Source organism: Epinephelus moara, chromosome 5 (genome assembly GCF_006386435.1).
Source record: "Epinephelus moara isolate mb chromosome 5, YSFRI_EMoa_1.0, whole genome shotgun sequence".
Classification (NCBI taxonomy): Eukaryota; Metazoa; Chordata; class Actinopteri; order Perciformes; family Serranidae; genus Epinephelus; species Epinephelus moara.
Window position 1 is genome coordinate 471,539 of NC_065510.1, and position 26,745 is coordinate 498,283.

Consider the following 26,745-nt stretch of genomic DNA (forward strand, 5'->3'; position numbering starts at 1 on the left):
ACTTTATTTTAGTTAGTTAGTTTAGTTAACAGCGGTCATACAGTGTTGGTAAACCTGCAACACCAAACATCAGAATCAGAAAAGGGTTAATTGCCAAGCAAGTTTTCACTTTGAATTAGCTTTGGTTTTTAGTGCACATATTAAACATACAATGAAAATACTAAGAAGAATAGAAATAGGGCAAAGCACTGCAACACTCAAGAATTTTAACATAGTAAAGAAAAATGCATACATACTTTTAAAAAAGCACAATGACATAGTATGTAAAATATAGCTATTTTAGAGTAAGCTTTACAATTCTGTGCAGTGACATGCACAAATATTAAGCAGGGGATGTGCAGAAGTTCAGTGAAGCAAATGTGTGCAATGTAAAACCTGTCTCCTTCAAGCTGGATAACATCCACTGTATTTCCCTGTACAAGTACATTATTTATTTTCAAAGTTTACACACAGTTTTTAACATGCAAACATCATCACTGTCAATATGATATATGGATGCTGTATTTGCTGTCAAATCCAACCACCTCTTGTATATAAAGCAACCTGTCTCATTAATAATTCTATATTTATTCCAGCACCCTTCTCCATTTACATAAAAACATTTGTTTTATGACATGATGCTGTACTATGCTACTAATCTACAGTAACCTAGTATACAAAGAACCTAAATTTGGCTCCACATTGACAAAATAGTATTATATTCTGATATAACACTGTGAAAGGAGCATTTCTGCATAATGAGACTTTTACTTACCTTAAAGATCTTCCAAGTACTTCTCTCACCACTGTCCTCTTGTGTAGTCTTGTAGTTTACTTTTACTCTAATATAATTTGTTTTTAAGCATGTTTTCATTGTGGTATTTTACTGCTTATATAACTTTGACTCAGGTAAAGATTTCTTTTTAATGATTTTTATTCAAAATCTATGCAACAAATATGACAACATTTACGTTCATAAAGTACAGGGAAGCACAAAAATACTGCAGTAGCGAACATCTTACAATACAAGATTGAAAACTGATTACAAAGGAAGTGCTTTTCACTGTAAGTTTTGAATGTAATAATAAAATAAACTCAAATAAATAACTTTTCATACAAGGGTAAATATAAATATATGTCAGTTATCTGATACAATGGGAAATGTTTAAGAATATCACATAACTTTTGTGCTTATATTATTTCAAAGATTTTGTGTACAGTTTAAATTAATTTAAGTAAAGAAAAACAAATATGGGGGATGATTGATGGTTTTTATGTATGAAACATTTTGCCAAATATATGATTGAGTTACGACAAAGTTCATCATTTTTGTTTTCCAGGATCACACCAAATTTAACTTTGACTTGAGTAAAGAAATGTGTTTATTTTTTCCTGCACTGAGAAAATGTCTTTGAATGCACTAAAAGTCAGGTGACTGTAAGGTGACGCCGGGATGTCACGCATGCGCGGTGCGGATCAAAGCATTTCCTGTCAAGATGGCGCTGAGCAGGGGAGCAGGATTGTGGAGGACATGCTGCAGGTTGTTACCCAGACAACCTCTCCTGTCTCCAGCTGCTGTCCGGACACAGAGCTCCGTGAGCGGGGACCTGCTGCCCCGCACCTCCCTGTCTAGTCCACCGTGGCCGGAGCAGGTGATCCCGGTATCGGAGGAGGAGGAGCGGAGCCGGCACGCCGCCGTGGTGAGCACCGTGAACCAGCGGATCCAGCAGCAGGACTTCGGCCGCCTGTTCGCCGTGGTGCACTTCGCCAGTCGCCAGTGGAAGGTCACCGTCGAGGACCTAATCCTGATCGAGAACCACATCGAGGCGGAGTGCGGGGAGCGGATCCGCCTGGAGAAGGTGCTGCTGGTCGGGGCGGAGGACTTCACCCTGCTGGGCAGGCCTCTGCTGGGGAAGGACCTGGTCCGGGTCGAGGCCACCGTCATCGAGAAGACCGAGTCCTGGCCCAAAGTGCACATGAAGTTCTGGAAGAGACACCGGTACCAGCGCAAGAAGATCATCATCCAGCCGCAGACGGTGCTGAGGATCAACAGCATCGAGCTGGCCCCCAGACTCTCATGATGAAGATGATGATGAAGAGTGGACTGTCTCACACACAGACTGTTTGTTTTCAGTTAATATAAATATGTAAACAAATGTTGAAGGTGACTCTTTGGACTGTTTCTATTGAAATGAGCCCACATGTTGACCGGGGTTAAATCTGTAAATAAAAAACGTCAGCTTTTTGCAGATGACTGATTTTTATTTATTCTGTTTTTACCAGTTTTTAATTTTATAAAATCGCGTGTAGTCAGTGGTGGAAAAAGTACTTAAATCTGTCAATTAAAAAAAAGTAGCAATATTCCAAGTAAAATCCTGCATTCAAAGTCTTACTTTGGTAAAACTACACACATATTGACACTAAAATACCAAAAAAAAGTCATTATGCAAAACTCAACCTCTCAGAATATTATATTAATGGATTAAAATTAATGATGCATTGATGTGTTCATCACTATAATGTTGCAGGTGGTAAATGTGGTGCTCATTTTAATGACTTCATGTACTGCTCAGTTGCTCAATCTATAATAATACATCATAGATGATTTATATTTTGTATTAATAAGATGAATCTTCTCAGAAACTTAAAGTTGTCAGATGAATGTAGTCGAGTAAAAACTACATTTGTCCCTGAGATGTAGTTGAGCAGAAGCAGAGGCGGTTTAAAATGGAAATGCTTGAGTACAGTACTTACGTAGCTTTACACAACTGCGTATGAGAACGTTTTCTTGTTGTGAAAAACTAAGCTTGCATTACAAAAAAGACCAATATCACACCTGAAGACAAGTTGAAAAGTATAGAAAAGGATTAACTGATTAAACATATATATGGCCACTGCACGGCATGTACCACCGAGAGGTTAAAGAGATCCTACCAGTGGCAGGAAAAGGCCCGACTGAAAGACAGCACAGAAGCACCAATCATGGCAGCACAGGAACAGACACTTAGTATGAGATCAATAGAAGCAGGGGTCGACCACAGCAGACAGGACCCCAGGTGCAGTCTGTGCAGAGAGGCCCCTGAGACAGTTCAGCACGTAACAGCAGGGTGTCAGATGCAGGCAGGAAGAGCGTACATGGAACACCAGTGTGCACGAACATCTGCACTGAGTATGGGCTGGAAGTCCCAAGGTCACAATGGAAGACACCTGCTAAGGTGGCTGAGAAGGACCGAGCTAAGATTTAACCAACTGGACATTGTGTTGATGGACAAACAACAGACGAAGGCAATGGTGATACATGTAAGCAACATCAGGAAGAAGGAACACGAGAAGCTCGAAAAGGAGGTAGACAGGATGTGAGGAGTAAAGGCAACAGTGGTGCCAGTGGTAATGGGAGCACTAGGGGCTGTGATCCCCAAAGTGGGAGAGTGGCTCCAGCAGATTCCAGGAACAACATCTGAGGTCTCTGTCCAGAACAGCAGATTCCAGGAACAACATCTGAGGTCTCTGTCCAGAAGAGTGCAGTCCTAGGAACAGCTAAGGTTCTGCACAGACCCCTCAAACTCCCAGGACTCTGGTAGAGCACCCGAGCTTGAGGAGGACACCATCAGCCCTGTGAGAGGGGGATTTATTATTTCATATGTTAGGGATGCACGTTATTATCGGCACGTCATCGGTATCGGCCGATATTGGCTTTAAAATTAACTATAAAAATCTGTCAACGTATTTATCTTATGTTGCAAAATGATTGAAAATTACATACATTTAAAAGTATTGTATTTCATGTCTCCATCTGCTGGTGGGCCGTCACAATAAGAGTATGCATGTATAATATGACGTTTATTCCACCACAGAAGAGATTTGATGATCACTAAAATTAGGTGGGGATAAAAAGTGGATATATTGATATTGGTATCAGTTATCGACCAAATAAATGCGTGCGGTGTCTGGCACCAGTGAGTTGTGAGGTGGGTTAATGGCACGTGCCACAGATGCTCATTCAGATTGGGATGTGGGGAATTTGGAGGCCCGGTTGACACTTTGAGGTCTTCGTCACAGTCCTTGGGCCATTCCTGAACGATGTTTGTAGTGTGGCATGGTGCAGTATCCTGCTGGGGGGGCACTGCCATAAAGCTGCAGTGTTTGAGTGGGTGGAACATGTCAGGTGGTATCCACATGAATGCCAGAACCAAAGGCTTCCCAGCTGAACAATGCATTGGAACAAAATAATCAAAGTTAATCACTTCACCTGTCAGTGGTTTGAATGTTTTGGCTGATCGGTGTTCATATATATAAATTAGCAATTAATCATCAAACCATCAACCTTGTGGTTAATGAGGTTTATCATCTAATGTCCAGTTCCTGACACAAAGATCCACGAGACAAAAGACTTTAACAGTCTGCAAAACAACTGCTTTATTTAGAAACCTGATCTCTGGAAACAGGAAAACTGCTTGTCTGTTCCCCCTGCAGAGGACCGATCTCTTGAAGGCACTGTTGAACATTTCTGCTCAGTGGTAGCAAGTTTACTCATAACTGAACTCCGAACGCAGGAGGTGATGTTTTTAAATCAGGAGCTTGTCCAACAGGCAAAAAAAAGAGAACAAAACAAAGTGATAAAACCAAATGAAAAGTTGCTACTAATGTTAACAGGTTGGTAGCAGTACCTTAATGTTCCCATTTGAAGTCTAAATTAAGGAAATAATCCTGAATTAAAACAATGAATCATGACGGCACATTCAGCAGCATCTCAACCCTCACTGACCTCCCAATAAATTAAATGTCGTCAGTGTCGTAGAACACAAAGCCATCATCCTTTTACCGTTACAAACATTTCAGATCTCCCAGCATATCCAGTAATAACATGAGATGATATAATGTGTCGCCAGGGAAATAAACCTGGTCTGTAGGAAACCTCATGTTTATCCCAAATAGCTGAAAATGACTGTATTGCTAAGTTGTCGTTTTTTTTAAATTCAATTGTTGATATGCAGAGTTAAGACAAGCGGTTTCATTCATTCACAGGCTGGGAGGTGGGAGTCAGCCACAACAGTGACCTCTGTCTGATGCTGAACTTCATTTACGATTAAATTAAAGGACTGGTTTGGATTTTAAGTCCAACTCAACACAGCACTCTCGTCATGTCTTGAGCACATCAAAAGAGTTCCTCCTGTTCTCAGTGGCCGTGAAGCGATCCACAGCCTGCACTCTGATTTTTAAAACTTGGGACATCCTTCTTCGTCTTAAAATGAAAGATAGACGGCAATAATCTCAACTGGCTAACTGACATTTTTTACTTTTCCTTCTGTCTCTCCAGATATTGACGTGTTGCATCACTGTTGACTGTAACGGGACTGAGCGTTTTCTAACACATAGTTACAGCTTAGCCTTTATACTTCTTCATATTTCTGTGTATGTCATGTGCTCTGGATCTCTGTCAGATGTTTAATTATTGTGGCCACAGTGTGCCGTTGGAGCTGTGTGTGTGTGTGTTTCTATGTAAGATAGCATGTAATAAAACAGTTCAAAAATGTATTTTAAGTTTGTCTGAGGCTTTAGCAGTCGGAGTTAGACAACAAGAGAGCATTAGATACTCCACAGACTGACAGCTCAGTTTTAAATCATCTCCACAAACTGAAATGTCTGACGAAGGAGGAAAAAGTTTTGCAAATTAGCTAAAATTCATTCACTCTGGACTAGAGAGCCCTGCTCACACTGGGCCCACAAATACACTGGTTTTTCTCCCAAAACCCAGTTTGTTAAGATGTGTCAAACTATTTTTCTAAAACAGTCAGACCCTCACTCGTATGTTTACACAGCCATTGGCCATGTGTGCAGAGGAGAGAAAATAGAAGATTTAAACTACTCAAGATCTATTTTTTCCACTCATCACACAGCTACTTAAGTCACGTCATGTGATCGATCGGATCTATAATTGTTAATGCCTTCAAGGAGAGTCTAAAAGCGCACAATGTTATCTTTGCTCCTATGATTTATCACATCAAGACACACAAAAGACAGCGTTCTTGAAGCGAGGTCAGGGAGGCTGCGTGATCAGATTGAAGGCAAAAACAAAGCTATGACAGCAGGCTTTTTATCCTACCTTTGAAACAGGTGTTAACACTTCTGCCCTTAGACGTCGTTAATTTGAAGCATGCTGAGCCCTAAACGAGGACTTTGAGGATCAGAGAGGTTCACTACGCCACCAGTATGGACAGGAGGAACGATAACAGTACCCATGACTTTCGATTTACGTGCGACGTGTGTGTTGCATTCAAGATAAAACTAGAAAAAACCCAAACCTATCCTTTAAGACTCCAGAAATATTCCCATTTTGCCCTTTTGGTTGAACTGCGGTTCAATACAGAAATTTAGGCCTATGTAACTATGTTTCACTTAAATATGCTTCAGTCTGTCTCTGTATGAGAGGACACCAAAGCAAAATCTGCTAAACCCGACAGGCTCATGTTCATTTGCTCATCACCAAACATACAGACTTTAAATCAGACTGAATTCAGTTTTAACTTGCAACTTCTCAAAAAACTGATTTTTACTGTTTTTTTTAATCAAGTATGTATGTTTGATCACAAGGAAAAGAATTGTTAAATATACCAGGACTCTCACAGGAGTTTGGTGCAACATTTTCTCATCCTTACAGAATGAAAGAAAATAATCATCTTCAATGGATCGACACTGACAGAGCCCAAAAAAAAAGAAAGAAGAATCTCCCCATGTCACAGCAGCTATGACGGACACCATTTTCAAAACAAAATCTCAAGTATAATCTTCAAAAGTCCGATTAGAATTGTCCAAAAGATTGACTCCTCTTCCTGAAAGTCCTCCTCTGCTGCCTGAGGGGATTTCTTTTTCTTACGTCCTTCTTCTGAATCATATGAGCCCTTATCGAACGGGTCCTGAGGAACCGTCTGATCGTAAAACACCCGCATTTCAAACTCGCTCTCCTTGTGAGACGGGTGGCCGTAAATGCCGATGCCCACAGGCCTCGTGAAGTCCCCTGGCACCACCACCACATCCTGGCCACAGGTGGCCGACTGCAGCTTGTAGGTGTCGAAGCTCGGGCGCAGGGTTTTATCCGACACGTAGAGGTCCGCGTCCCCCTTGAGGCTTTGCATGTGCAGGATGATTCGGCCATCGTGGTTGAGGCGCAGGTAGCTGTAGTTTCCGGCCCCGATGTGGCCCTGAACCACATGAAGCAGCACCCACTCCTCGGGGACGTTGTCTTCCTCAGAGCTCAGGAAGCCTCTGGCCTGGGACAGCAGGAGGGCGACGACCAGGGCGCTGCAGCTCAGCATCATGATGAAGGCATCTGTCAATCAGTCACCGCCTGGACGACACCAGACAGCCTGATGAGAGGACAAGAAGCATTATAAAGCAGCCCAACATAGACAGAAAACACTATGGTAAAAATAATATGACAATTATTCCACCAACTGCTTCTTCGTATATAAAATATCTGATATCAGTGAAAAATGGCGCCCTCCATTTGGTTATTTTGCTCACCATCAGGCCTGAGAGGCTCTTCAGTTTAAAACGATATATAACAGAGGAAAGCAGCAAGTTTATATCCTGTTTGGTTGGTTTTCACATCCGCCAAACAGGTTAAAAACCAGTACATTTCAGTAAAAAACAACAAACCTCTGACCTGTCACCACAGAGTTAGGAAATACACAGTATCTCCACGGTAAGACTAAACGTTTAGAGACAGCACTTTTGTTAATCATTGGTAGCTTTACCTGTGACTTATGCAACATGCATGATGTAGTCCAAACAAATTACAGCAGTTTGTCTGACGTTATTTTAACTTCCTGAATGACTGATCTGAACACACAAATGATATGAATGATGTTCAGAGCAATGCATGCCTGTGCAGTGAATCATTACGACCTGGTTAACACAGACGACTAGTTGCTCTGTGTAATCAAACATAGATCAAAACCTTGAGCGAACGGGAAACAACAGCATACACAAAGAGGCAACCCAGGGACTCCAGAAATATAGAAAACGAGGAAGGAAGTATTAAAAAGCCTTTATCATAGTGGCTAAATCAATAAAAGAGCCAACATGTTTCGACCACTGCAGGTCTTCTTGCATTAAAAACAAGTTTCTACATCTGTTTTACAAATTTCTTAAACCACCACAAAGTAAAACAACACACTTAGAAAACAAAAGGCTGCGAGTTATTATTTTCCTTATGGCTTTTCAAATTTTAAAGAAAACGTTCTTTATAAATGCGTATTAACAGACAATGAAATAATACCACTACACAATGCAAACACAAATACGTGGTCTTAAACCAGGGTGTTACATAAGTACATGAATGAAAATACATATAAAATAAAGATAAACCAGGGTGCACGCATACAGAAAAACAAGGTATATTCAGTCAGAGAATTTGGGGAATAGAGATGTTTAATTTTCTGTAATATATGGATATACTGATATCAGTATTGGTTGTAGGCCAAATGAGTTGTTATGTATCGACATATCGGCAAAAAATCCAATATTGTGCGTCCCTGTCCTGAATGATATTGTAATAACTGTTTGCTTTTTTTACCAATAACAAAGGCTTAAAACTTTTCGTGTGGGCCTTTTGTTGGTTTCAAAACTGATGATGTAATGTAATAAACTTTCTAAAAAAGTAGGCTTTTTTCTTGGAAATGTAAAGTGTGCAGGTACACAAAATTTATATTACTGTTAACATCATGTTAACCTATTGACAACACTATCATCTGACACTCATTTCATGTTTTGGAAATGTTAACTCAAGGCGTCATGTAGAATTCGAATTTTACAACAGGCAAAGCTGCATCAAATTAAAATCCATATCAGTGAGGAACGAAACCGGTCACACAATCAGAAGAAGACAAAAGCTGCAGAAGATGGCTAACGTTACACAAGTTAGCGATGAAGTTAAAACAGTCGGTTCAATCTCCATAAAATGTTCTTTTTCATCTGAGTCAGCAGTGATTCTTATTGCATGAAGAGCCTTGCTTGCCTCGCCTTATCTTATAATTCTGCATTCAAAAATTTTTTCAAATCAAATTTAAAATTAGGCAAAAAAGTTAACCTTAATACATCAGTGGAAACTTTTTTGATTTTTACTCAACTGCACCCTGATGGATTACAATGAGGGCGAGTTGAATCACAGATTTTCTAGTTTAAAAGGAGGGCCTGACCAAGACAGTCTGGGAAACACTGCTATAACACTTTTTTAACACTTTTATTCGGTGTACTTTTTACACTCCTGGTGATTTATGTCCTGATCAGGCAAAGTTTGTACCACTTTGCCTTGTGTGGCAAGGTATATTAAGGTTATTACGGTAAAATGTCAATATCACTCAGGACATTTTATTACATTATTGTGTTTTATTAAATGTTCCATCAACTTATGTGCAAATTTTATTACACTTTCAAGAAATTATTATGTTACTGGGTGTTACAAGGACTTTTACTTGTAGTGGAGCGTTTTCACAGTGTGGTATCAGTACTTGTACTTCAGTAAAGGACATGAATACTCCTTCCACCACTGCCTGTAGGTTTCCTGCTATAGAGTAAAACATATTAACCTGAGCTGCCCTCTCAGGACAGTCTATAAAGAAACCACTGACCATCAGCAGAGCTATAAATAAACAGCTCGGTCTGAAACCTACAGAAGAGTCTGACCTTTAATACGAAAGAAAGACAGGTTTAAACGGTTATTAACATGTGGCACAAACCTCATATTCCCTTTGACATTCAGCTTCATGTCTTTGAGACCACGTACGGGTGAGACATTAAATATTAATGGCCCCTGTTTGTATAAATACACAGATAAGTCTAGATAATTTGAAGCTGTGTTTGAGTTTAATGCGAACCTGCTACCGACGACACCTGTCAGCAGTTACAACCTTTACAACCCAACTATATGACATTAATTAAAACACAAAAATACGTGCTCCTGTAACGTTCAATACATATTTGGAAATATACAGTTTAACGCTAGCTTACATTGTACTTAGCAGAAACAATGCTAGCCTGAGCAAACAGCAAGCTACGTACTTATTTAACTAGGTTAGCTTATCACACAGTTAACGTTAGCAGCGTGGCAGCTAACGTTGCTAACTAGCTTGTTCAGTTTTAGCTAAATCCGCACAAGTTTCCAAAAAACGGACGCAGCCGAATAACGCCAAACTTGATAAATTACGTCACGAATTGATTATTAAAGATGTGTTACGTGGTAATTTAACACACCTCCATGTTTACTTACATAGCTGTCATTTCCTAACCAGCATCTTCGTCCTAACACAGCAACCTGCTGGAAACAAAGTTCACTTCTTCACTTCCTTTTCGTCTGACACACCGACAGCTGACGCCACTGGCGCCGCCCTGCTGGTCAAACCTGGTAACTGCACCTACCAGAATCCAATTAAACATAACAATGGTGAGTTTTTATTTATTTATTTATTTATTTATTTATTTTCAAATGACAAATCTACTAACAGACTGAACTTAACGACCAACAAAAATTCTAAAGCAAGGATAATTTAATATTATGCAATGGGGCAGTGGTGGAAAATAACTAAGTACATTTACCCAAGTGACGTTCTTAAATATAATTTTGAGGCACCTGTACTCGAGTATTTCCATCTCATGTTACTTTATACTACTACTACTACTACTACTCCACTACATCTCAGAAGGAAATACTGTACTTTTGACTCCACTGGATTTATTTGATAACTCTAGTTACTTTGCAGACTAAGATTAATAACATAAAATATTATCAAGAGATAAATTATTACAGATTAAGCTACCCAGCAGTTTATAAAGTAGATTTTAGGTCCATGCTTACCAGCTACAACATTGCAGTGATTAACACATGAATTAACCAAATATTACAATCCAATAATATATGATTCTGAGATGGGCCACTCTGCACAGGGAGTACTTTAACTTTTGTTACTTTGAACATATTCTGATGCTTAAACTTGTATTTTTAATGGTCTGAAACTGCTACTTTTACTCAAGTAAAGAATCTGAGTATTACTTCCAGCATTACTCAGGGGTTGGGACCTTTTGTCTTTTACAAAATTTAAAGGACAACCCTCATAAACTAAAGCAATAATCCCATAGAAATCAGAACAAACCCTACAACAAGGAATCCTAACTGGAGTCTGCAGTGGTGTAGTAGATTCCCACAGCCCCGCTCCAGGCTTTCATTATGTAGTAATATAAACTGATGAGACACATTTGTTTAAGGATATGCGAAATGTAAGCATAAGATCAACTGAAAACAGTATTAAAGGTGATAAAAGCACATTTTTGGGTCATTGCAGACCATCTAATTGCAGCATCCCTGTTCCAGATCCACACAGGAACAGTTGTTGCATGTTATCCACAATTGTTCACATTTACCATCAGCTATCCACATCTTGATATCACACAAAGAAGGCAAAAATGGCCCCAAAATATTGTAATATTTTGAAATAATAGATTCTGACACATGGCTCTCAGATGAAGTAAAATGTAGAAGCTGCAGAGCCTCCTGGTGGCCTCGAGGTGAAGGTGCTGACAACCTCCCAATGTCCCCACTTCACCTACAAGCCCAGGAGCTTCAGTGCATGTTGTTTAGTCTCTCTTCCATCATTTACTTTGATTTGCAATTGCTGAGTTAGTACAAAGTAGCTGCTACACAGACAACCTGCGGCCTTTGGGACCTCTTAGCATGGATGGATTATGACACAATGGGCCCCCCCACCCCTCAGAGAGCAGGTACAACATGCTGTTGTTTCTCCCCACAGAGTCAGAGGGCCCACACTTCATGGAGCACCAAGCACATCTAAAGGGCTCTGTTATTGACATGATGTCTAAAGTTAACGCTGTTCAGTAACAACCCTTTTCTACCAAAATTACTGCATGTATGTGGGTTTTTAAACCTGGATAAACCTGCTAAAAATAGGCGCTAGACTCCTCTCCCACTGCCAGTAAACCAGAGCTGTGTACATGGATCTGCAGCAGACGAGTATGCCTTTTTGTGCGTCACATTTGACATCAGAGGCAGGCCAGAAAACAGGTTAGTAAACAGTAGAAAGCAGCGTGGAGGTCAGTGAAAATGTTACGTTGGTTACTTCTTTCATTCAATCTCGGTGCAGACTAGTTTGGGATGATGTTTAAGCGCTGCTTGGGCGAAGACGGACAGTAGCTTGTGGTGGCATCTTGCCGGTACAGGAGTCAAAATTAACACCTTCACCTGGGTGTTGTGTTTCCATCAACGCTGATCGGAGCCAGAATTGATTACCCGTGACTACTGCAGGGTCATTTGACCTGAGTGTGAATGCTGATTGTGACCTTTCCCATTAGATTACAAAGCCAGATACTAGCAGGTGTTAGTGTTTTTTTTGTGCAGTGGGAAAGGCACTTAATACACCCATGTCTCTTATACCCACTTTCCACCAACATGCAACTGGTTCCGTTCCCGTTTCAGCGCCTAATTTTGAACTGTTCGGGGCATTTCGGAAAAGTTGGTTCTAGGCTAAAACCAAAAATAGCACGTTTTCTTGGACCTGACGTGCAAACTGTGACGACATCAGTGGGTGTGTCGTATTCTACAGGGTGGAGAGAGGATGGAGAAGGCAACAAGAGAGACGTTAAGTAAGAAATCATTGGAAAAAAGAGCATGCAGTGGTTTTATATATAGTTGGTCCATGCTTGTTTTTTGGTCAATAACATATCTGTAATAACAGAACAAATGTTCTTAGGTAATCAATGTAATCTGCCATTTTGCTACTATTGGTGCTGGTGGCACACCCTCAATTACAAAGGTTCCACACAAAAATGGTGGGCTGGTTCGGGAGATGGCACCAAGGTATGAAAAATCCTGAACAGAACCAGTTGGTGGAAAAAGGGAAAACCGTGACCTTCCGTACAACTTTGACCTTCATCAGAATATGAAAACTTCCTCTTCGCTGTGTACAAGCAGAGGGAGCACAGAAGGTTTAAGAGAGACTAGTTTTAGGTCATTACATCAGAGATAGACCTGAGAAATGTCTCGTAGTGACAGATAACTGTATCAAGTGTTGCTTTATTGGACTGCACATTTACGTTAGCCTTGGCATCACTGAAGTCAAAGCTGTCCAGATTCTCCTCTCCTTAAAGTCAGAGCCACAAAGACATCCCACATGTTGAACTAGATTCGGATTCATTAGAAAAAACAGACAAGAAAACATTAAACATCTCTGCACGATCAATTCAAAGCCAAACGCTGCTTGGACTACTTCATGAAACCAAAACGTGTAGACATGTGAATTTTCTCTCTGTAATCATTTACGTCAATCTGTAACCAATTTTATTCTCATTAGGTGTAATTCAGCTGTTTTATATATATATATATTTATGTATATATATACACACACACACACACACACACATCACTTTCAGTGCTGCGTCATCCATTTGTAATCCAATATGATCATCTCCTCCCTCGTGTCAACGTGTGAGATAATACAAAATAAATTACAAATCTGTTTCCAGGCATGCACACTCACACCTCACTCATTAAAATCAACTTGTACTAATTTCACATCTTTGTTTTTATAATCCTTTTTCACTTTAATGAACACCAACTGTAGTTTAAACAAAAAAAAAAGAAAAGAAAAGAAAAGAAAACAAACAAAAAAGAAAAACAACAACAAATGTTCCAGGAGCGGGGGTGAAAGAGTCTCGACAACAGGTTGGATGACTCGGTCGGTATGTTTTCAAAAACCACATCAAATTGTAAATTCTATATAGATATACTCGTTCAACAAGTCTGCATAATCTGTCACATTAGATACATTTGACGTTGTGTGGAAACCACCTAGTATCACCACTTCAGTGTTAAATATTTACTGCAAACCAGTTGGACCAATTTAAGGCTTCCAAGTTTGACAGTGGAGTCAAGTCGATCTGTCCACAAAGTCCGGAGCGGGCCTCGCTGGACTCGCAACCCTATTGAGAGGCGTTTCCTGATGTTACTTCAGAATGAAAAAGGCCCCGAAGAGTAGTGTTGTGATCCTTTTTTTTTTTTTTACGCTCTCCTCAGAATATAAGATTATCTCAACATTTAAATAAATCACTGCATCTTATGTTTTATAAAACACGCCGATATCTTCACTTCATTGAGGGTGGCAGATAAAGAAACGAGGGAGTTTAAATATGTTTGTTGATGATTCAAACTATACAAACTCTGACTGTACAGAGCTCGAGGGGGTTTCGGATGGGGGTTGTGGAAACAGGTAACCATGAACTTTTCCATTGAATTATCTTAAAAAGGAACATCGTCCGCAAAAAAAAAAGAAAGAAAAAATTGCTTGCATTATACAGTTTACAATGTAGTACCATGCTAGCGCTGCTCGCCTCGTCCTAACCGTTTATTAGCAAATGGAGAATCAGTGCTGTTGGAAACTACAACACACACACTACTGTTATTAACCCCATTCTGCCCAGGTGCCTTCTGCTTTCACCCAATCACAACGCCCGAAAGAGAAGGAGGAGGGAGAGGGCGTGAATAACTAACGGAGGAGTGGAGAAAAAAATGAAACAAACTAAAAAAAAAAAAAAAAATCTAATAAATTGTTTGTACAGAAAACAAACAGAAGTAAACAAAGCAGCAAATGCAGAAAATCACACTTCATGCATTCAAAACGAGTGGCAGCAGAAAAAAAGAGGGAGGGAGGGGGGATTCACAGTTTTCTCAGCTACGACGCAGAGATGGATGAGGGTGTGCATACGGGGCAGGTGATGCAGAGTGCGTTAGCGATCATGTCAAGGGACGTGGTGTTTCTGCGACTTCGCTGAGCGCCGGTTTTTAGAACGTTACATGTTGAAGTGCTGTCTGCTCGAGGGCAGAATGGGGGTAAAACTACATTCCTGGTCTGACTAAAATGAATTTGCTTTGTTAACGTAGAAAGAGTCTCTGTGTTTCCAACACTTTGTTAAATTCTTGGCTTTGCCTTCTTGTTTCATACAGTTTCTTTAGAGAAATGAAGCCTGCTGTAAGTACGCTCTGGTCTCCCGCTCTGGTCTGTAGTGAGTGGGGGGGCCGAGGCAGCTATGATGCTGGGAGGTCCGCGCTGGAGGGAGGGGGGGAGGGGGCTGGAGGAGGCGGCAGGAGGGGGGCTGTGGCTCAGACGGGGGGCGCCTTGCGCTGCAGTAGATACTGAGAGATGTCGTCTGCGTCGCGCTTCAGCCAGGCGGCGTTGAGGAGGATGTTCTCACAGCACTGCTGCACCGTACGCTCGGCTGCCGGCGCCGGGTGACTCTCAAAGAAACTCTGCAGGGACGCAAACACACAGAGAGGGCGGTTTAAGAAAAGGTGCTAATCTCTAGTCAAAGACAGGAGGAGTATTTTTCCCTTTTCACACATATATGATCTCTCTGAATCGTCACCTATGACCCATATTAGATGTGTGGTGGCATCTGTATCTGCAGAGTATATTCTTATTTTATTCTTATTTTTTTCACATACCAGACTTCATATAAAAGATAACCACAGTGTGACTGATAATCACAGCATTAAGGCCTAATGCTGTGATGCATATCATATAAACACAATACCCACAGTCTGATTCCACCCTGAGCTCTGTTTAAACCTCCTGTCTGTCTCTACACTGTCAACTATCACATAAAGAGGCAAATAATGCCAAATAATGACGGTAATGCACTTGACCTGTCCTGTCCTGTTATCAGATCCTGGTTTCCTGTTAAACTTGCATTCAGTGATATTGTGATATGCAGTAGTTCTGTGTTGCGGCAAGAGTAAAGTATTTATTCACCGCACACTGATGTTTCCTGCCATAACCTGCACCAAGTTGTAAGGACTGACGGTGCTTTCGAATAAGTTCATTATTATTATTTCATCAGGTGCACAGAAACATGCCTCTGATCAATGCTGCTGTGTTGCCTGGGTGAGAAAGTAGGACTTGATATGCAGACAGTAGCTTATGATATGGTCATTCTGCCCCCTAGTGGTCAAAATAGCTTGATACCGTTTTGCAAAGAAGTAATGATTCTTCCTAAAACAATTCAGCTGATTGAAATCAGTATCAACTTTATAATCTGTTCCTGAAAATACAGCAGCATGGATTGTTTAATATAAATGAGTTATCAAAACATTATTTAATTTTTTCTTCTTCTCAAAAGCACAAATCAACTTTCAGGAATAAATCTTCAAAAATGCAGAATACAAGTGAAGCGATCTCACCTTCACTTCAGCAGCCATTTTGTCGATAGCAAATCCATCAACTGTGAGCTGAAGAGACACGTGGATGAAAAACATGTGAGCTGATTAAAAACTCAAACAAAAACAGACACTTAAGTTCATATGCAAAATGAACAAATCTGAACCTAAAACATTAATGTACACCGAGCAGAATAAATGTGAGGTTATGAGTTGGGGATGGGGGTAAAGAACTTAATCTCACACTGACACATTAACTCATGACCTCATAAAGAAGCAGTAGGAGTTTTTACTTTGATGAGCCGTGATATGAGGAAGCCGCCCTGGTAGCGGTTGTAAAGCTCCTCCCAGTTGTCCTTAACAAACTTCCACGCAGCTTTCCGGCCTTGTTTACTGCTTCCTGCCACGCCCCCGATTACTGACACCGTGTCCTGGGGACGAACCTCTTCCTGTCAGGGAGAAGAACCAGAGATAAGTTAGCGGAGGTTAGCTGAGGTGTTGCACTCAGCTGCTGCAGATTAGATCGTCTCACTGGCTGGCGGGGAATCCTGTCAGACAACTTGGACATTGAACTGAAAATCATAAAGCGTGCTGCTGTAGTCAGTGCCTCATTGTTTCTTACAGTGTCAGTGTAATCATTGAACCACAAACCAGCACTGAATAATAAACTGACTCAAAGTCCAAATAAATAAAACACAGAAACTGGGTCAGATTTTCCTCCGAAACACACGATTATAATCATGCTGGTGTAAAACAGCACACTTGAAATTACACTTCTTTCATTTCCTCCGTCACCTCGAGAAACAAAAGCAGAACTTTTCAAACATGCAGTGAAGATGGTCGTGTATACCGAGAGGGCGAAGTTGAGGACTTTCTGGATGAGGTCAGGGGCAGAGATGGCGCCCAGCACTCGCTCGATGCGGTTCTTCTCTTCCTGCATGTCTGCTTGTTTGTGGAGCTAAAAGGTTGAGTGACACAGATAAAGAAAACAGATATGTAAGAGAGAACCAAATAGATGGGTGGAGAACGTAAGAGTGAAAGAAGAGCACAGAATATGACAGAATAAATCTGGTTATGTGAAAACAATCACTTCTTTTAGGAAGATAATTGTGATATTTAATCATTGAGAAAAATGTAAATGTCTCAGTCGTATAGGGCGGCCCTCTAATAGTCGACCAAATGTCCGTCGACCAGAAAGGTCATTAGTCGGCAAAATTTCATTGGTCGCTTGGTTGCTGCAGGAAAAAACATAAAAACAAAAGTGACACTCTGCTAGGAGCTGCACCTTGTCAACATAAATCCAAACCTATATGACTGGACCATGTGTGACTTTAATGTGAAAGGACAGACACAGGAAGTGTCCTCGTCAGTTTAATTTCCAGGGCTGGTACCTGCGGTTATTCCACAGGCTAGTTAATAACATGTCGGGCAGGAAATCCAAAGTGTGGGATCATTTTGAGAAGGTGAAGGACGAACCCAAGGTGATATGTAAACTCATCTTCATTGGTCGACTACAAACATGACGTATCATCTGAAACATGGAAGTAGCTACATGCCCATTAGCCCACAGCGTCATTAACAGGCGGCTCGCTCAGTGTGTGACGTGCACTTGTAGATAAAATATAGGCCTATATTAATGAAGGTTCATTAGTACGGTTTTGTATTTCTCTGTAATGTAGCACAGTGTTAACAATGTTACTGATACTATTCTTTCTCACACCTTCAACTCAAACCACCAAAATATATCATTTAATCATTACATTCATATCAGAAACATGCAGGAGACTAGTCCACTGATGGACCGTAATGACAACTAGGAAAATTCTTAGAGGGGCAGCCCTACAGTCTTACATGTTAGCTGTCGTCTTACCTTCAGCATTGTGTCCAACGTGGTGCTGTCTCCATGCTTCAGAACTGTTAAATACACCTGGAACCCAAAACACAAATACACAGTCAAAATGTTTCTCCAATCTGAGCCCTTTGCGACATTATACAAAAAATATACTAATCCAAAAATAATAAATATAAATGAGACACAGTATGAGGAGCGATGTGGACTTTGGGCAGGTGGTGTAACCACTATAAATCAGTAATAAAGACGTGTCATGGTATACTGGTGTTGTATTCTGTTGTCACATCAGGTGCACTGCAGCATCAGACAACTCACTGCATGTTAGCTGCTGCAGCTGGTCACTCAGATCACGTCACAGAAAAGCCAATAAAAATCACGTTTGACGTTAAAAGCAGCTTAAATTCTAAAGTCAACAAAGAATTCACAGTTACATTAAATAAAGAGGGTTTCAGTCATATCTTTTGAAACGGTTTGGGGTTTAAGTATTATATAGGAGCGCTTATAAATATTTAATATGTTGCAGGGTTTTATTATCCCACTCTTGCTATTAAATTTATATCTTTTACTTTATCTTATCCCCCCATGTTTTATGATCCCCGTGCTGCTTTTATTTTTGGTCTGTAAAGGACTTGGTAGCCTCGTTAACAAAAGCACTACATATATAAAGTTAATTATTACCTCTGACAAGAAGGTTATGTGTTCGGTTCAGTTTATTTGTCAGCAGGAATATAGAAAATAATTAGAGGGTGTTGCATGGGCCAAGGAAGAATCTGTTAAATTTTGGAGCGGATCTGAAATACGGTGCGGACACACAAATTATTTTTCACTTTCATTAACACTGCGAGATAGGGCATTTGGCCTCAGCGGAGGTCTGTGCTTTCTGAGTGCCTTCCCCGTTATTCTATTTTTTATTACTAACCACAAACAAACCATGTTGAGTATGAAGGCTGTTACAGAACACTTCAGGATCACGGTTAGTGTTTCATTGTGCTCACCGGGCTCCGGAGGTCTGCAGGCAGGACCTGCTTGCCCTCCACGTGGTCCCTGAATCTCCGTCGGGCCTCCTCCAGTGTGGGTTTGTGTCCTGCCTTCCCCAACTTCCCCAGAACCAGACCTCTCAACAGGGCGTCCAGGTGACCTGCAGGACAAAAACATCACACTCAAGTTAATGTCTTCACTCGCCACAACACTGCGATCTTCAAGAGGACAGTTCAGGTCAGTCAGGTGTCACTCGGGTGTCTCGACTCAATTACACTTAGACCCTGTCTACATGTATATAGATGATTTAAAGACAGATATTGCGCCCTTATTCTAGAACAAGAATTCTGTCCACATGACCTATGTTGTACATTAAATCTCTCTGTCCACACGGGGCGCCCAGTGACTCAGTGGGTAGAGCATGTGCCCCACGTAGAAAGGCTGTGTCCTTGCTGCAGTGGCTGCGGGTTCAATTCTGGCTTGCGGCCCTTTGCTGCATGTCGCTCCCTCTCTCTCCCTTTCCTGTTAATATCTGTCCAATTAAAGGCAAAAGCCCCCCAAAAATATATATATACACATCGCTGTCCACACTAGAACACAAAAATGACTTCAAACGCTGGTGTTAGCCGTCTTCAGCAGTCTCCTCTCATCACACACAGGTAGAAAAGCGCACAGGCTAATGTTACCTTTATCAAAACACCTGTTGGAGATCTCATCACCGTTGATTTGAGTGAGCTCCCTCATCCTTTCACCAAAGACAACAATCCCAAAAAGGATGCTTTTGCTCAAGAGGGAGAAAACCTACAACTACCAGAATGCACAGCGCCACATCAGACCAATAAATGCTCCCACAGGTGGGTGATGTTTGCGAACATGTCCGTTTGAAATGATGCCAGCCGGCAGGCAAGAAGCGATCTCGAGCTCTTACAGTTTAACAGTCAGCTAAAACACATTTCTGAAGACATTTTAGGGGAGAAACAGGCGACTCAGTAACAGAATATTGGTTCATGCTTAACCAGCGCTGCTTAGTTTTACCATTTGATCTCAGTCTCTTCAGCCTCTGTTTTCACTGTGCACAAAACAGTATGGCGCCCACTTCCTGTTCACAAAACTCTTACTATTACAGCTATACAGGGCACTAAAATGTTTCTAAAAACACTGTAGGCGAGAACAGGCAATGCGGTAACATAGTCTTGATATGTTTGATTAGCGCTGCCTAGTTTTATCGTTTGATCAGATTTCGGTTTGAGTTTGAGAGAGAGAGAGAGAGAGAGAGAGAGAGAGGAGGGCGTGTCCATCTCTTGATCTGTTTCTGTATTCTTTGTGTCTGCAGTGGCGGCATCAGTGGCGGGCAATATGAAAATGTGGCCTGTAGTTTGAGCAACACCCAGAGAGCCAATGTAACTCTGGCGTAGTTTCACCAGGGGTAAGTAGGGATATCTAGACACTGGATAGATGGGGGGAAGTTTTACCACAGTTCATTTACACATAGTACACATACTGTTTTGATACAAAGCTGGTTGGAAATTGGCAAAGTACGCTTTTAAGTGACATAAAACTGTGTGTGTGTGTGTGTGTGTGTGTGTGTGTGTGTGTGTGTGTGTGTGTGTGGCAAAAATGTAGAGGAAAACATCAGTTTTATAAAGTAACTATATACGTGTAGACAGGGCCTTAACCACAGCGTGAAAAATTAAGTTTCCTACAATTCACAGTGGTATCAATGATATTTTCATGATACATTTGATGTTAAATTACATTTAAAAAAATCGAGACAAAACATAGCTTGAAATATCTCACTTTAAAAGGTGTCTTAATAAAAGCAAAAAGACACTATGACACATTATGTTCAGTTAAATGTTGATAAAATAAGACAACGTCAGCTCCTCCTCACCTTCCCCTGGTTTGCAGTCCCAGCCGAGCTCCAGGCCGATGGGGGTGAAGAGGTCCCGGATGAACTCCTGGATCTCCTCGTGGAAGTCAGTGTGAGACAGCAGTGAGGACAACACTCCCAGATTGCAGCTGAGGTCGCTCCACACCGTGTAGTTGGGCTCGTTGACGAACGCCTCCATCAGCTTCAGCACCTCCACCGTGCTGATCATCCCTGCGCGAGACTGAAGCCACAAAAACATGTTCAGAAATGTTTTTCCTTTTATGATTCTCTAAAATAATTTAAATCCTCTCGTCCTTTAGAGAGAATGAAAGTTTTAAGTGTGAAGGCCTGTTGTACAAAACTGTCTCATGTCACATTTACTGTCTCAAACTGTCGGACTTATGAAGAAAAAGCAGGAAAGGAAAAGTTGATTTATATAAAAACCTACTGCAAATCATTTGATGTCAAACAAAAGATGCATCTTCCTGCAGGAAATGATAAGAATATATTTGCTCTAAAATAAGACAGAAAAAATTCTTATCATTTATAAATCGACGATGAAATCTGGTATTTTGTTTTTGTGAATGTGCGTTACTGAAAAGTCTGACACATCAATGATGTCACAACTGTGTTAGTCTGAGTTTTGCGGTGAGGCCGAGGTCAACATGTTTTCTGTGGTGATGAAGCACAAAGTGAAGCAACATGAGACTGAACATCAGCTTGTTGCCACCTGATAGCCGAGTATTGACACATTCACACAAACATTTCCCTTCTTTTGAAAGACTCGACACCAGCAAACATCTGAGTGGGGACAGAAATGATCAAAGTTTAATGTGGCGACAAAATCAATCCTGCTGTTCTGTTTAAAATCACCAGAATGTCTGGAATCCAATAAAGAAAGATATGTGATGAGATGATATCTGATCCTCTGCTCTGAACACTGCTGCTATTCGTCACAGCTCAACATCTGGTGTGAAAATGTTACAGAACAATCCCATAATTTCATTTTAAACAGAGATTAAATAAGAGAAAGAGGAGCATGACAGTGTGACATGACATCCTCTTCACCACAGCGACTCACAAGCTGACGATGAATTAGGAGTCCGTCACTGTGCTTCGTCTATTGGAACGTAACCACACCTTTATAGTCATCCGACCACTCACAGCTTGTTTTTTCCACACTACGAGTCACATTCACCCGGTCACACACATTCATACACTGGTGGCCGAGGCTACAATGCAACTGCTACTTAGTTTTTAACACACTCACACACCGATGGAACGGCCATCGGGAGCAATTTGTGGTTCAGTATCAGTATCTTGCTGACGGATACTTCGACATGCAGACTGGAGGAGCCGGGGATCGAACCGCTAATCTTCTGATTGGTGGCGAACACATCCTGTTCACTAATCTCTCGCTATTACAGCTGAACACGGCACTAAAATATGTTTCTAAAAACACTGTAGACAAGAAAAAGAGCCATGCATCTTTTTGGCTGCTGTGGTTCACAGTTCCTCAGCAATGAGAGCACTAGAAAAACACTGACTTTTTTTTTTTTTTTTTTGTTTAACATTAAACTGCTTTACTGGCAGAATCGTGTTTTGGTGCACCTAACTGTCGTTAATTGCTCCAAAAAACATTTCAAAGAGTTTGGAAATGTTTGTTTTTTACTAAAAACGCCAAACAATTAATGTTAAAAATCTGTTTCCAACAACAACGTCAACAACTTGAAGGTACACTACGCAGAAATGGTTGGCTTCTGCACTATGTCCACAATTTTCGCAGCTTCCTCTTGCTACTTATCAATTTTTCAGTCAATTTAATCAATTTTATTTATAAAGCCCAATATCACAAATCACAATTTGCCTCACAGGGCTTTACAGCATACGACATCCCTCTGTCCTTTGGACCCTCGCCGCGTATAAGGAAAACCTCCCCAAAAAAAACCTTTAACGAGGGGAAAAAATGGTAGAAACACTTATACTATAGAGTATATTAGAGAATACTTAAGGCACCTGGTCGGTATCGTTTTATTAAGTCTCGACCTCACATGAGCGCTGTACCCAGGAAGGTTGTGAACACAGCAAAAAACATAAGAATAAAAGAAGAAAATACAGGAAGAGGTCTCTGCAGGAAAATACACCACCACACACTGAGAGTGGACCATAAATGATGATTACTTCTGGATGAGTTGAAAAATCCTGCAAAGTATATCTTAAAGTTGAATTTGCAAGTTGATTTCTTCCTTCTCCACACTCTGTGGATCGGCCATCTTCCCTCACTTTGCCTTTTCAGTCTTCCTGCCCCTATTCTATTCTGCACCAGTGTTTGTTTACACTGGAAGGGAAGTGGATTTCCATGAAGGAAAAAAAGGAAATTATTGTTATTGCTTCATTGCCCAGCAGCAGGGCTCTCTGTGTGAGTGTGTGCGTGCGTGCTTCACCAGGGAGAAGAGGTCGTTCTGCAGGCCGAGTCGGTCCACAGGCTGCAGGGTGAGGTCTCTGACGCCCGGCAGCAGACTCTCCAGCATGGATGAGCTGTACTGGATGCGATAGAAGCCCACAGTGCCGGGGTTGATCTGTAAACAGCAGGGACACAACTGGGTCAGACTGTGAGGGGGGAAAAAAAATGTAGTTTCACCATTTTTTACCTCTCAGACTAAGTGCTCTTATCCAGCACGGCTTAAAGGGAGCGAAACAGCATCATCCTAATGCTAATGCTTGAGGGTTTAGCAAACAATAGGATTGTTGTGGCGGCAAAATTTCCCCAAACGCTGATAATTCTGACTTTAAACTGAACAAACATCAGGAGAGAGAGAACCTTAGTCTTTAAATCTTCTTTTCCAAATGTGTAGCCCTAAACTGTAGTTTTACCTCTTGAGACCGGCTCATGATTTACTTGATGACTGTTGAAAGAGCCGATTCACAGGATTGGAGCAGTGGGGATCCGAGGCATTATTTATACATCAGTGTCAGCTGTATGAAGCCCAAGCACAATTTTCAGTCCTTTGTTTACACCGTTTACTTCCTGAGGACTCTTCACACCGACAGAAACATCATCAACAGCTGTGCTAATTTGCAAGATACACAGACCAAGTCCATTCATGTTCGCGCCTCATTTACACTCCCAAATTACCAGAATGAATGAATATTTTTTGAGGTTATTGCATCATTCTGTAGCTTCCTAGTGGTGTTAATTATGTATTTAAATCTGAACATTCAACTTTTGGTCAAAGTCGTGTATTTGAGTGTCAATATGCCATTTTCCCCTTCTGAAAACATTTATTCATGCGACCTGATGTAGGTTTCTGCATGATGACGGTGGTACACATAAAGCCCACCTAACATGACTTTTTTTGTTGACTGAGCCGAGCCTTCTTCAAGAGTTAGTTAGTTACTGATTCTCCAAATTGGCTATATTAGGTACAGAACTCACAGAATGAGTTCTGTTTGGGTACAGAACTCATTACTTTAAAAAGAGTCCCCACCGAATTACGTCGGTACTTCCAAGTACAGATTCATGTTTAATCCATCTGTGCAAAATGTCGACCCCAGAGAGAACATCTAGGTGAGAACGCCAGGTTTAGAGAAGAGGTGGCAGTGCCAAGAAACGCCCCAAAGCCAGTCACAGATCTCTGTGAAGCCACGAGCTTTTAGCTTCAGACAGGAGGTGGAAGCTCCCCAAAGGCAGGAAGCCAGCCACAGAGCTCCAGGGACGCACCATGGGCTTCCCAGTGAGCCAAAACTATAGCTGCAGCGCTGGTCTGCCACAACAGTTTTGGTGTCTAGTCTGTTTTGTTTTCTATATTAATGTAGTCACCTATAATCACTGCTAGACGAGTGGACAGAGGGACAGATAAACACAAGCAGACAGACAGAAGATTAGCTCTATATGTGATCAGAAAAGAGCAGAAGGGCAGAATAACATTTTAGTCTACTACGTCACCCCTACAGCTTGTTCAGAAGTTAAAATTTTGTTATTACAGAGTGAGTAGCTTAAAAGTTCCCCCCCCAAAAAAAAGGTGCAGAATTCCAGGTATCAGAACTGGTACCAGCATCTGTTTCAATGTGAATGGTAGCTAACCCTACTGTGGACGCCTTGTTGGTTCAGATCCAAAAGTCACACAAAAACACAAATTAACTGACCGAGGTGGAGGAACACCAGCAGCTCCTGTGTTCTGAGGGGTAAAATTACTGTTTTTGGTCAAAGGAGTCTGGTGGATTTGAAGAGGGCAATAAAACAGCTTCAGTTCCCCGTCTTCTCTCCAAACATGTTACGTATGGATCACCATCTCCTGCAGGTAATACACTGACTACAGATAAATACAAGGAGTGGGCGGATCAATACCAAAACATCGATACTCTCAATTTTAACTTTTCATTTTCAAGATTGATCCTAGTGTCAATTGGATTGATACCAAAACAGGGATCAGTTTTTCTTTTCTACGTCGTACCTATTTGTATTTTAAGAGTAAACAACATTTAGTTGTCATGAGCACATCTCCTCTGTGTACTCTTTGCTTCTCCACTGCTGTTGTGTTGTCTGCACTCAAAAACATCCTCCAGACGCAGCAGCATCTTCTTCGGTTCACTTTTACCGCGTGTCAGCAGTTGGATGACGGTGAGCTCACCTCGCAGCCCTCCTGTTCACTGCTGGGTGTTGACACAGACCCTGAATTGTATTATGAATAGAACGCAGGCGTGTCCGTCTGACCGTAGCTGTCCGCGGCCATAACTGTGGAAAGTATGTCAGAGCCTGACTAGTTTAGCAGTGATGGCTTAATGAAAGAGGAAATAAAGAGAACTTGGAGCTGACAGAGTTTACTTGGCTCAATCTTTTCAGAGAGGCTCAGACAAGGAATATCTACGTATACAGTAGCCTAGTGAAGTTAATATTTTAGTCAAATCAGATTTCCAGCATTGGTTAATGTTACATTCTCAAACTGTAGTTGGTCATCGTGAGCTGTTACTCAAGCAGAGTGATTATTCATCTCACAAATCATGGCACACTTAAAAAAACTGACTGCTTTTAATAATAAAAAGTATCATATGGGTGTCAGCACCTGCAATTCTGGCCCTATCATACTTGGTACCGGATCAAAACCAAATTTTGGAGTACCGTCCACCCCTAATAATACAACTCCCTTAAAAAAAACTAACCCTTTCAGTTATTATCATCAGTGCTCGCTGCTCTAAGCTACATCACTGTTTTGTGCTTTTACAGCTGAGTGAATATTTCCATTTGAAAAACAGAATCGGTGATCGTGTAAACCTTATCTGGGTGAAGTGTGGGTGAGCCTGATGACCACATCCTCTCCTGCTCTTCCTCCCAGTTGACAAACAGGAACTCCAGTCTGTGAACTTCGTTTGAACTTTGATGTTTCGCTTTTTATGAAAACGGACTGAGGCGTCTTCTCTTATGACTCATTAATTCAGCACAAGACACTGGAAACTGGATCCTGTTGGGTAAATTTTAACTCTACTCTGAACAGAAGAGAAATGTTTATATGCACTGAACGTGGTGACGAGCTTAGCTTAAAGTTTTACTTGTTTGTATGCACACGGCCTTTTGCACAAATATGGCTGCAGTCACATGTAAAGACAGACTTGTAAAGCCACATTATGATCGCACATGATCGTTGTATGATTGAAAGCAAGAGATGAGAGATCACATGAGAGTCTTCCACATCTAACTTTCATTTTACAGAGGATTTTACGCTGACTTGTATTAACTACAGTTAGAGATGCATTGATCTGATCCACCAGATTTATATTGGCGTGACACGGACCAGATGTGACTGATCAATAAGGGCTCGGACACATGGCCTGTTTTGTTCCCTCAAATCCATT

The 26,745-nt window shown here is 41.2% G+C and overlaps 3 protein-coding genes across 3 annotated transcripts in view; 1 reads left to right on the forward strand and 2 right to left on the reverse strand.

Annotated features, from left to right (window-relative positions):
• Positions 1-1,435: 1,435 nt before the first annotated feature.
• Positions 1,436-2,228, forward strand: mrpl21 (mitochondrial ribosomal protein L21). Its single transcript, XM_050044390.1, has one exon. It carries the CDS (start codon positions 1,476-1,478, stop codon positions 2,058-2,060), a length of 585 nt encoding a protein of 194 aa, XP_049900347.1. The 5' UTR covers positions 1,436-1,475; the 3' UTR covers positions 2,061-2,228.
• Positions 2,229-4,370: 2,142 nt separating this feature from the next.
• On the reverse strand, positions 4,371-10,340 carry c5h6orf120 (chromosome 5 C6orf120 homolog). Its single transcript, XM_050044391.1, has 2 exons — positions 10,247-10,340; positions 4,371-7,343 (listed from the first exon to the last, which is right to left on the reverse strand). Exon 2 carries the CDS (start codon positions 7,293-7,295, stop codon positions 6,741-6,743), a length of 555 nt encoding a protein of 184 aa, XP_049900348.1. The 5' UTR covers positions 7,296-7,343; positions 10,247-10,340; the 3' UTR covers positions 4,371-6,740.
• Positions 10,341-13,047: 2,707 nt separating this feature from the next.
• Positions 13,048-26,745, reverse strand: part of npepps (aminopeptidase puromycin sensitive) — a 33,311-nt gene continuing 19,613 nt past the window's right edge. Inside the window, exons 16-23 of the mRNA XM_050044501.1 lie at positions 23,340-23,474; positions 20,917-21,136; positions 19,043-19,185; positions 18,066-18,122; positions 17,046-17,153; positions 16,489-16,644; positions 16,220-16,267; positions 13,048-15,289 (exon numbers count right to left, since the gene is read on the reverse strand). Of these exons, the coding sequence (XP_049900458.1) occupies positions 15,143-15,289; positions 16,220-16,267; positions 16,489-16,644; positions 17,046-17,153; positions 18,066-18,122; positions 19,043-19,185; positions 20,917-21,136; positions 23,340-23,474 (1,014 nt within the window). The 3' untranslated portion in view covers positions 13,048-15,142. The remainder of the gene's footprint in view (positions 15,290-16,219; positions 16,268-16,488; positions 16,645-17,045; positions 17,154-18,065; positions 18,123-19,042; positions 19,186-20,916; positions 21,137-23,339; positions 23,475-26,745) is intronic.